Consider the following 12,951-nt stretch of genomic DNA (forward strand, 5'->3'; position numbering starts at 1 on the left):
ATTCTTGACCTTTGGTGTGCATTTAGGTGGCCTTGAAGGAGAAGGAAGGGAGTGAAATCACCTTAGAATCTTTGGATCTGGAATCCTCATCTATGTAGTAACCTCCAGGAGGTATAAAGTTCTGAACTTGTCTTGCATTTCTTTAGATCTTGTTAACTCTTGATCCTTGAAGCATTTTGGTCCCAAATCTTGACATTTATGAGTATGGCATACTCTAGCTGTATAAGGTGTGCTTTCAGAAGTTTTCACAAGTCTAGAAGGATAAAATATGATCTTTGTTCTTCTTTATTCTCCATGCATGTGCTAGGATCTCCTAATTGATTAAGAAGTTAGGGTTTGTTGGTATTAATCACTTCTAGCCATGCAAAGTCATAAAGTTGGAAACTTTATGACTTATAACGATATTTTGGGCTTGGATCTAGATTTGGACGTAAGGACTTGATGGATTAAGCTATTAATAAGAATTTGAGGTGTGCAAGGGCGTATGTTGGGCGTACCAAATAGTATGTTGTGCGTACACGGTCATAACCTCGACTTCTTGATCAAGCTGAGTACGCCCCGCGTACAACTGAATAAGCCCAGAGTACTCAACTGAGTTGACTTGACTGGTTGTTAACTTTGACCTTGACCAGGGTTTGACCAATATTGACCAAAGGGTATTTTCGGTATCTTGATTCTAAGTTAAGTTCGACCATAATTTCATTAATAGGTGACGAGTAGAGCCGAAATTTACAGCATTGATTTATTCAGCTACTTGTTCGGACTGCGGTGAGTTTTCCTTACTGTACTTGTGGGTCAAAAGCACTAATGTCAGCCCACTAGATTATGTATCCTGGTATAGAGGATGGTGATATGTTATAGTGATATGTTAGATCAGTATCCTAGTAAATAGGATGTAGTATGTGGTAGTGGTCTGTAGATCTTCCTGTTTGTCTGATGATTGGTTATAGGCTTATCTGTTTGCTAATATGTGTTATATGTTATGTATATGTCAACATAGTATAGTTGGGTTGTGATAGTACTGCTTTATGCGGTAGCCAACAAACCCGGGAGCAAGCCAGATATAAGTTGTGGGCCGAATGGGCAAGCCAAACTCATTCTGTGGGATCGGGAGCAAGCCAAATTTGAGTTGTGGTCTTGAAAGGCAAGCCAGACTCCTACTATGGGCTCAGGGGTAATCCAGTCTGTTAGCTATGGACCTAGTATATATGTTGTTATATGTTGTGTGTGTTGGTACATTAGGGGAACTCACTAAGCTTTGGATTACAGTTTTAGTTTATTGTTTCATGTACTTTAAAGGATCGTGGGAAAGCGAAGGCATAACCATACACATTTTCCTATTTTCATGATATTGGAATATGGGACACTCTAATATGATTTTACTTTTGAAACAATGGTTTTTCTTGTAAACAATTATGGATAATGGGTTGTTTTGAATAGTTAAAAATTATTATGATTTTTTGGATGTGAAATATGGAGTGAGTGTGAGAAGTGAAAGGAGGTTGCAAGCTATTTATAGATCAAATTGTATGGTGGCATGCCGTCTAACAGGGTAATGTTGATCCATTCGCAGCCTGCCATATGTCAAAACCCCCGTGGTCCACGTTGTACCTTCTAGAAGCAGACGCCATGCAAATCGTAGATTTTGTAAATTTTGTAACTTCTTCATACGAGCTCCCTTTTCGACGTTCTTTATATCCACAAGAAATTATCAACGAGATCTTCAACTTTTTTTTAGACTTTGTCGGCTAATTGTCAATTAAGTTTTTATTTATTATTTTTAGAAGGCTTAGGTTGCTAACTCTGGTTAAAAATCATATATGTCTCGTACGACATCCGTTCTCGACTGTCTTTATATCGACGGATAGGTATAGATGAGATCTTCAATTCTTGTTTAGATTGTTTTGACTAAAAATCAACCGATTTCTATTTCGATTTCTATGTCACACACTATTGTGCTGAAACTTCTAAAAATCATAATTTCCTCATAAAAATTTAGATTCAGGCGTTCTTTATATGCATGCTCTCGCTTTTATGACTACTACGACTTTCATCAAGACTATTTATCCTATATAGCCTTGTATCCAAAAATGTCTATTTATGTAACTGGTCATTTATAATGTAAGAAGAAAGTGGGGTGTTACATCTCAATACCCTAAGCATACCTTCTCGTTGTTAAGTGCAAATTTTTAGATAGGACACTAATAATTTCTATAAAACCTTATTACTATACACTGTAACTATTTCCCCTTAACGTTATGTTGCTAAGTTTCCAAGTTAATTTTATTTTGATACCATCCTTGAATGATAGTTATTTGATGTAACCACTTTCCACTTTTTATTTTCTATATAACTTTCTTTTTTATGTTACTTGATTGCACATAGTACCAACTTTACTAGCTTTAGCTCGTGACTTTCTTTAAGAGATTTTGGATACCATCTATTCTTCCTCCCAAATGCAACTAAAATAAGCCCATGACATTCTATGAGATATTATTAAAATTTTGATATGTATTATTGTTCTCCCAAAGGTCAGTAATTGACTTCTCCTCTCGAGCTTAACTAGAATTTTTTTTAATCTTTACAAAATTCCTTATTTCTTCATACTTGGAGCTTTATTTTCTTTTCTCTCTCTTTTTTTACATGGAAAGCAACCTCACATTATCTTGGTTAGTAAATTTATAAGGGCTACATTACATTAATTATGCACAACTCTTAAGTCTCTAATGTAACAGATGGATAATTTAATAATTTGGAAATTCACTTGAAATTTTGAGAACATAAATAATATCCAAAATGGCTAAACACAACTTTAGCATTATTTAGATAACATAATTATGCATTTAAGTTCAATTATATTCTTTTTGGGTAGAAGTGGCGAGATCGATTGTTGAAGTGGAACGGACTCCCCTAGGATAGAAGTGGCGAGATCATACAATGTCTTCGTTGTATATAATTCAAAATAAGATAGTGTAACTAGAACAAACTCCCCTAGGATAGAAGTGGCGATATCGATTATTGACTTGAGAGCAACTTGTTGTTGCTGAAAAATGTTCCATTTTGAACGGATCTTTGAGCTTTTATCTTTCAATTCTTCTTTGGAATGACTATATAGTTCTTGGATAGGCGTATTGACTCTTTAGTAATAGTACGGGACAACATTGGCACTTGGAACATATTTTTTTTTTATTTTAAAGTTAGGCATTCCAATGTAAGAAGAGAATCACGATGATATGTAGGTTATTCATGGTGATATTTAATGAAAAATGTCTTTTTTCTTCATTCTGATTGTTTTTCGCTACATGTAAAGAATAGTAGTAGCTCGATTTTTACTGCTCCTTCAATATTTTCTGCCAAAAATTCTCTAGATTGGCTTGTGTTGATTAAGCACTTGTCTTGTGACATCCCCAATTTTACGGCCATAAAAGACCGATTTTTTTATGTTTATTTAAAAATCAGAGTGTCCTTGTTGAAAAATAATATTGCGGAATTTGTTCCCAGAAAACATGATAATGATATTATCAAAGAATTTCCGAAGAAATGTATTTTATTTATATTAAAACATTGGGATGTCATCGTCAATACATAAACATAAGCATAACGAAATATTACAATCATTACAGTAATTAAACTAGTGGCCTAATACTCCTTGAATCTCTCAGCGGAATGTATCTTTCATATAGCCACCCGTGATACAATATACTGAGTGAGTCAGGTTGGGAAATCTGGTGAGTACATAAGGATTTTAATTACACAATGTTATAATAATGTATATCTCAAACCTGCAAATCCAACTATTATCATTAACATAGAAATATCATATCTCTAAAATAATTTATCCCATCCCATCAATTCCCACGTATAGATCCTATACAACAATCTTACAAGATCTAGCCTAGAGGATCAATTTCAACAACAAACTGACGACACTACTTCTGAAATTCCCTGGTAGCAAAAGAGGATCAATAGATACATCAAATGAGGGGAATGGAACAAGTTTCACCATGAACCTACATTCATAAAAAAACAAGACAATTAAGTCAGGGGTGGTTATCTAGATAACTATGCCTAGCAGTGGTCTGACACCGTGAGGTATTTTCCTTCCAGACTCACCCTATCTGACAATACAAAATCAAAATACCTGGTAGTGGTCTATTACTAACACACTCTAATGGGCAGTCTGCGAAGTTCCCACAATTACTTCGTGAAAGGAAACACTGACACACAAAGCTCATCAAAAGAAAAGTATGGGGAGATACTAATAAAGTACTCTCATATGCTCCCGTACCCCGACACACAATAGTGTCAAAAAAGGACTTTGTACATGATAGTACTTCTGGCATACTATAGTACCCTGGTATGAGTAGGACTTGTACCCCAATACATAATAATACCCTGACACAAGCAACACCTAAGACAAAGAGCTTTTGAAAAAGACTTGGTACATAGAAAGTACTTTTAAACATAGGACATACTTCACCGATCATCAATCTCCTATAATAGAGTTTCTACTCCCCATTCCAATCACACACGTAATCTTAATAAGATACTACCCAATATCCAAACTTAATTGAACTAAGCATCTCTTTTAAGTCTTATTTCCTCACTAAGCAAACCTACAATGCTTATAATCAACTTTCAATACTAACTCTGTTTCGGCAACAAGATCCCTCCATTTTGTAAACACAACTTCTCTGCTTAGAAATCAAAGGCCATGGAAGCTCTTGAGTTCATGGACTTTGATATGCTTGATATCGTCAACAAAGGTCGTATCGTCGTTATGCATCAATCATCCAATAATGGTGCATCAGGTAGTAAGCTAAAAAGGAAGTTTGTGCCTAAATATAACAATGAAGAGAAAAGGATGATGAATCTTAATGTAAAGGCGAGAACTACTATTGGAAACTCACTCCCCTTTTCTGTCTATCATTTGGTTTAAAATTGTTCAACCGCTCAAGAGATTATGATGACTCTTGTTGGACTAGGTGTCTAAGCCCATAACTACAATTGGTATATACTTAAATAGATAGCAGCATAGTCCTTTTGGATTGCCCTTAAGACCAACAACTGGGAAGGATGATTTAGGAGAAAGAGGTTGAATTTATTATTTGATTAATAAATTGAAACAAATGATTTGTTAATGTATTATGAGAATAATATATTAATAGTAATATTTAATTAGTATTTAATCAAAAATTAATTGGAATTAATTTCGGGATTAAAAGAATTAATTAAAAGTGTAGGGACTGAATTGTAGTTATTCAATAGTTGAGAACGAGGCAATCTAGAACTATCCATAAGGTGGGACGATATCTTGGAGCCTAAGGGTTTCTAGAAAAACCCTGGTAGATAAATAGGAAAGTGGATTATTACCCAGTTTAAGATAATCTTGGATTTGGGCTTATCTAGGGTTTCCTGACTGCACCATAAATAGGACATAACCCTATGATTTTCGGCCAACTGATTCCCTAGAGGGTTAGGTCAAAATTTTCATACTCTCTCCTCCTTCTTCATTAACTTCCTTGGCTAGGGTTGGGTGAGAACCATTAGAGGCGCGACATGTGTGGCGCTTGCTCTCATAGCCTCAACAACACAAGGTTTTCATTGTTATTACTACATAACAATTGAGGTATGACTTTCTTAACCCTAATTGTGTATTTTGATTATATGTTAGTGCTCTAGGGTTTCTACTTTGTTGTTCAATTTGTATGTTCAATTAGAGAAAACATAGATCAAATTATTTAGGGTTGCTTGCACACATAGGATTGTTTGTTATGCTCAAAACCCACCAGTGGTATCAGAGTTTAGGTTTAGTTTTCTATTGAACTGATACAATGGTAAACTTGAACAAGGAGGCGAAAACATAGTCGTCATTCTCTTCATTAAACACGTTGTGGTGTTCTTCGAACACGGCATATTGGCACCCAACACGGCGTGGTGCTCATGAAACACGACATGTTGTGCTGTCAGATCCGAAATTTTGTGCCTTATCTACCTAATCTGCTTCTATATTATAATTACTTGTTATACTTATCCTCCAAATCTGATTTTGGTGTATTTATGATGATAAATTAAAAGCCTAGAAGTTATGAGAAAATATTTGACTTAATTAATTGTTTTTTGTTTGATTAATATGATTGTTTTAAGTGAATAAATAAATCAAGATATTAATTGAATCAAATAATTAATGTCAAATAAGAATTGGTATTTTGAAAAGTTTATAATACATCCATATGGATCTTATTATAAAATTAATTAAGTAATTAATTAGAGGACAATTAATAAATCCATAAAATGGTTTGAATTTTAATTAAATTAAAATTTTAATTTATTAAAAGATTAAACCCTTGCAATTTTAAAATGTTTTGAAATTCTCCTTATACTATACATACATACATATATATATATATATATATATATATATATATATATTATTAAAAGTTTAATATATATTATATGTATAAGAAAAGTCAGTCGAACTGCTATTACGACTCATTCACGAAGCCGATCTGTAAGGAGAATTTAAGGAAGCGACCTATAAAATGACCGACATTGGGTATCCACTCTTACCCACCGCTCCCTTGATTGGTGGAGGGCCGTTAGCCGAACGAGTTTGATATGACATAATCTCATTAAAAGTATAATGATATAAAGTGAAAGACCCACACTTTCGTATTTATGAAAGACCCAAACTTTCATACTTGACAATATAGTTACTTCAAAACGTGCTACTTGCATATTCATAAAAATAATATTTTACATTAATAAAGAGATTACAAATGACTGGATACAAACCGACTATTATAAGTGTTATATATATTACACAACTACCCAGGATACTATACATTTATACATACATGATCCCTAAATACAAAAGTAATATTACAACTATTCTAAACCTTCCGATAGTATATGACTATACTGGTTACTTATCTCCTGCAAATTTGTTAAACATTGAGAGGGTAAGCGGTGACACTTAGTGAGTTCAATAATATATACAATATAACGTTATGCCATATATATACTTCAATATGACAGAAGCAAAGAGGAACAAGGAACAACAAGGGCATATGTGAATCATGTGACAAACTTTTCACATCAATCATTGATTTGATTCAAAGATATGCAATCAATGAGACATAACAATTTTCATACTTGATATACATCAATAAAGCTTTGGCCCAAATAACACCGAAGACATACAACTTCGGATTAACATTTTGGTAGATTTCAGGCCTATAGCCCTGTCTAACCTTCTCCCAATACCATAGAATAGAAATCATTCTCTTACGGAGACATGTTCTACATGGCCAGAGGCTACATACCAGTACCAACGTGAATCTAAGTCCTTTCACTGATCACATGGTCAAAGGTATTTCTTTGCTATTAAAAATAGTGAATAAAATTAACACGGGAAAATAACCCGGAATAATAACACTGAAAAGCACATAGCACATATAACACATAACATACAATTGTTCCTATATATTAAACTCACCTTGAATTAACCAGGGGTCAAAATTATAATTTGTGCAGCATTTCGGCTCTAAATATGACTTTATTCGTTGAAAACCGAGAGATTTATTGAAAAACCGGGCTAGAAATTCCAAATTTGTCCAAAGAAAATCTTAGTCTTTGTATTTTTGTAGTTATAACTTTTTCTTGTGAAAATATAACATAGTTTACGATTTGTTTTTCTTAGTTTTTACATGTCAAAACTAACATACCACAAATAAATGTTCTAAAAACTATTAGTAACCACATTTCATGCAATAATGCTTTATATTCAACATAAAAATGAAACATGCACATTTATGTAAATATTCCAAATATTTCTTGTATCCCCTCCCCTTAAAACATGAAAACTAGAAAACATGAGGGTATGAACTCATGTTGAGTGTGTTTGTGGTTGAATAGAGAGGTGATGGTGAAGATCTGAAAGCCTAGAACATTTGAAGGTGTTTGAAGAACTCTTTGAAGATGGTATTATCCTATGAGTTTTAACACGTGATAATGTGCGTAAATGAGATGAAACTAACATGAAAGTGTGTAGAAACACTACATTAACAAGAATAATCACTACTTGAAAACAACCCTTTAAGGACGCGTGAACAATGACATGCAGTGATTTACGATACGCATTTATGAGTGCTCTAAAAATAATGTCATCTTTTCCTAAAATTCAAGAATAGAGGTCACGCATTTTTGCGTGCTCTAAAATTTGCGTTAAAAAAAACACGGAGGACACCTTTTATAAATAGTGTGTCGTCTAGGCATGTCGTTTTATAATATTTTAATGAAAGGCGCGTCTCCATCTATATATCATCTAGGTATACCTAAGGGAGGGAAATGAAATCCCAAAAATCAAAAACCCCGCTCATTCTCTTCTCCCTTTTTTCCACCAGTTATGCCATCGATTTTTTGATTCGTACACACTCTAGAACAAGCACGTACATCACTCTCTTATCATTCTCCTTTAATTTCTTACTCTTGTAATTAAGGAATTAGGGTTTTTTCATATTATTGTTCCAAATTTTTTGTTCAGGTTTGGATTTTAGTCAAATGGAATCCCTGAAGTAAAGTCTATTGCATCTGGCCATCGGCCTGTGGCGACGACAGTCCGTCTCGCCATCCCAGTTGGCGGAGGAATATTTGGACCACCGATAGTAGGTCAATACAAAGTCAACGCTTGCACCCTGAAATACAAATCGGAAGCCCTCGATTGTAGTGTCGATCGACAACTACGACAACCCTAAAACACATCTATGAAATCGCAAAGGTGAAGCAATCAGATTTGTAGTCGAATTTCTTCCACATCAATCCTCACACTAACTGGTTCGCAACTGCAACTCCTCTCGATTGTAGTGTCAATCGATTGTTGGCTATTCAATTCTATTCATCTTAATTTCCCCTTTCATATTTGTTTTTCATTGGATTTCTCTCGACTTACAGACGTAATGGTGTCAAGATCGTATGACAAAGTCACTGATGTCTGCGATCAACTTATACTTCAGGTAACATACATATGAATCTGTGTAATGATCGTTGTGCGCTAATCGTGGCTTACTACTAAGACTGACTGTGTGTTGGGTTAAGATTTGAATCCCTAATTTTATATTTTCTGGCTTGATTTCAATCTTACTGTTACTTTCTTTTTCCTTTTTTCATGTAGATTTTCAAGACGAATGGTCGTATGTTGTTCATCTTCTAGGGCATATTTACCTTAATGATCTGTGAGTTAAGATAAATTGTCTCTGTTTTTTTTTCTTTTTCATGTGTTCTATCTATACATATCTGAATTTTGAACCTGATCTTAAGATTGATTCTGATATAAAAGGTGAAATATCCACAAAATGTTGGAAGGGGTTTGTTCGAATTGCAAAGAGATGTTTGTTAAAATATCCAGGGTATCATTCTATCATTTACATCAGTTATATTGGTAATTAGCATAATCCAAATTTCTTTCATTCATTTTATTATTAACTATTTCTAGTTTCATTGTTTTGCTCTGAAGCCTGATTCTTGATAAGTTTTTTTCTGCAGCCTAGGTGATGAGGCATGCCTAAATTGGACCCTTTCACAGGGCCACTCCATAGTAGTCTTTATATACTTGCTTATCTTCTTTACACTCTTAAACTAGTACAAATTTTTTTGATAAATAATAATGCTCGTTTTGTACTTGTTACAATGCTTATGAGACATTCATTTGGTCATCTACTATGAGGGTATATAATAACTATACTTATATAATATATATGGTAGAGAACTCAAAATTATTACTATATAATCTTGATTTGTTGATCTTTTTCAGCCCATGATGATTCAAAGTTCTGAAAAGGTATCCAGAGGTCGAGTTGAAAACAACACTTCCATCTCTACAAATCCTGATGTTGGTATTAGGCAGCACAAATAAGAAGGTTTTCAGCGACATACTACAAGTCTGGTAAGTATCCAAAAGTACACAACTTATATTTATAATGAAGACAAAATTGTGAGTTTTATGAAATAGGGTTACACGAAATACTCATGCTACCCTTATCTAGTTTCCTATTTGCATTGTATCTTTGTATATAAAATGAGGGATTAATGACAAAAAAATAAAAGAAATATTTTCCTGATAACTTCTAGTTTTCATCTATTATAATGACCCTAGGAGTCTGTTGCAGGAACCTATGGAAGCAAACTTTTTCAGTGAATTTGGTGAAGGGAGTAGGTACAAATTATTGGAAATTATTTGTAAAGGAAGCTCTGGTATTGTATGTTCTGCATATGATACTCATGTTGGCGAAAAAGTAGCAATCAAAAAGATAAATGATATACTCGAACATGTTTCTGTTGCTGCTAGTATCATGCGTGAGATTAAGCTCCTTAGGCTCCTTCGTCATCCAGACATTGTGGAAATCAAATACATCTTATTGCCACCTTCAAGAAGCGAATTCAAAGACATATATGTGATTTTTGAGCTTATGGGATCTGATCTACATCAGGTTATTAAAGGAAACGATGACTTAACACCAGAACACCATCAATTGTTTCTTTATCAGCTTCTTCGAGGACTAAAATACATACACTCAGGTCATACAATGTTATCATCTGATGATATGAGTATTTGTTTAATTGTTTGAAGTAATCATGCCTTGTTATATTTTTGTGTATTCTAATTGTGAATTACTTCTTTTGCAGCAAATGTCTTTCACAGAGATCTAAAACCCAAAAATATTTTGGCCAATACGGATAGCAAACTCAAGATCTGTGACTTTGGTTTTTCAAGGGTTGCATTCAATGATCCACCAAGGAACTATTGGAATGGAGATTGTGAGACAAATGCAAGGTCCAATTCACGCCATTTTTGTCCCTGTAGGTGGTGGTGGTTTAATTGCAGGTATTGCCGCTTATGTGAAAAGAGTTTCACCAGAGGTAAAGTAAAACCTAAAAAATCTTTTATGATGATATTATAATGAAAAAGATTCTCATTCTGTGAAATTTTGTTACATAGGTATGAATCATTGGTGTAGAGCCAACTGATGCAAATGCAATGGCGTTATCATTACACCATGGTCAACGCATAATGCTTGACCAAGTTGGAGGTTTTGCAGATGGTGTTGCTGTTAAAGAAGTTGGCCTTGAAACTTTCCGTTTATGCAGAGAGTTAATTGATGGAGTTTTTCTTGTCGCCCGTGATGCCATTTGTGCATCCATAAAAGTCAGTATCTTCTTAATGTTTTTTAGAATTTTTTTTAATGTTTTTTGAAGTCTCAGATGTTTTTAATGTTTTTTCAATTTTTTAATGTGTGATGTAGGATATGTTTGAGGAGAAAAGGATTATTTTAGAACCAGCAGGGGCTCTAGCACTTGCTGGAGCTGAAGCATATTGCAAATTTTATAACCTTAAAGATATTAATGTTGGTAGGCAACAGGAGGCTGTTCTTGCAACTTTCCTTCAGGAAGAACCCGAAAGCTTTAAACAGTTTTGTGAACTGGTACATAACTAAATAACTAAATAACCAAATAACTAAATAACGAAATAACGAAATATCATTTCATTTTTTTTATTTAAAAAAAATTGTGGTGGCAGATATGGTCGATGAATATTACTGAGTTCAAGTATCGATATGATTCTAGAGAGAAACAAGATTTAGTTCTATACAGGTTAAAGATCATTTTTTTTTTGAGAAAAATTTAAATTTATATTTTGACAATTTTTTTTGTGATTGTTAATTGTTATAGTGTCGGGCTGCATACAAAGTTTGAACTACAAGCAATGGTGGAGAGAATGGAATTATATGAATTAAAAACTATGGAAGTTACAAATAATGACATGGTTAAGGATCATCTACGCTAATAACAGCAACATACTTTATTTTTTATCTGATTATTTGAGTTTTATATATATAAAAAAAAGACTAAAATACCCTTGACTTCCAGATGGGTGGGAGAACGAATGTTGAAAATAAGCTACTATGTCGGTTTGTTTTTCAGGAGAGGCTAGGGACATTGATGAAATTTTTGCATGGGTTTAGTCCACGATGGAATATTAGCTTGTTTCATTACCTAGCACAGGTTAGATAAAATATCTTTTTATTCTGATTTTGCCCTTTTGAGTTTTGATGTTGGTGTGGTGAATGGTGATTCTAATGCTTTTTTTTTTTCATTTTTATTATGTGAAAAGCGAGAAATGGGGGCGAATGTTTTGGTTGGGATTCAAGTTTGTTCAAGTGAATTAAATGAGTTTCGGGGTGTTGCAAATGAGCTTGGATATGAGTATGAAATTGAAACAGATAATGAAGCATTCCAACTTTTAATGCGTTGAAGGTTGACCAAAAGTCAACTGTTTTTTCATTGGTAGGTTCGATACAATTTGACATTAACTAGGTTATATAGTTAGGGAAAACCTCTTAATAACAATATACAAATATTTGTCTACTATTGGAATGATTATTTGTATGACATTAACTTTTGTGCAATGTATTATATTTTTTGTATATGGCATTTTATTTTCTATTAAAAGAAATAAAATGGAAATTTAATTTGAAAATTAGTAAATCTATAAATAATTTTTTTTAAAAAAAAATATAAAATTACGATACGCAAAAATGTGTGTCATCTTCATTTATGACATGACCTTTCTTGATAGCGGACTTAATGATACGCATTGAGTGTCATAAATGCGCGTCGTAAATGCGCGTCGTCTATAGAGGATGCGCAAAAGTGCGTCATCTCTCTTTATGACAGGGCCTTCCTTGACGCGCATTTGCGCGTCGTCTGATCGTTTTACGACGCACAATGAGCGTCGTAAAACGCTGTTTTTCTAGTAATGAATTATCAAATATTCTAAGAACCAACTTGCAGAATTAATCCTTGGAAGATTTGGACTTTTTTCTTGAGAGGAACGTGAAGGAGTTTGAAAATGGTGGGGGGTTTGGGGAGTTCTCGACCGAAGATAAAGAGGGA

General features: G+C 33.8%; 1 protein-coding gene and 1 pseudogene across 1 annotated transcript; both read left to right on the forward strand.

The window, feature by feature from the left end:
* Positions 1 to 8,957: 8,957 nt before the first annotated feature.
* LOC111914239 (mitogen-activated protein kinase 16-like) lies at positions 8,958 to 10,778 on the forward strand (the record flags this gene model as incomplete). The annotated part of the gene is made up of 5 exons (XM_052766363.1): positions 8,958 to 9,014; positions 9,338 to 9,388; positions 9,812 to 9,893; positions 10,129 to 10,575; positions 10,684 to 10,778. Coding segments are annotated over exons 1-5 (732 nt in total), but the record flags the coding sequence as incomplete, so codon positions are not given.
* Positions 10,779 to 10,782: 4 nt separating this feature from the next.
* On the forward strand, positions 10,783 to 12,583 carry LOC111914229 (threonine dehydratase 1 biosynthetic, chloroplastic-like; annotated as a pseudogene).
* Positions 12,584 to 12,951: the final 368 nt, after the last annotated feature.

The sequence above is a fragment of the Lactuca sativa genome, chromosome 8 (assembly GCF_002870075.4).
Source record: "Lactuca sativa cultivar Salinas chromosome 8, Lsat_Salinas_v11, whole genome shotgun sequence".
Classification (NCBI taxonomy): Eukaryota; Viridiplantae; Streptophyta; class Magnoliopsida; order Asterales; family Asteraceae; genus Lactuca; species Lactuca sativa.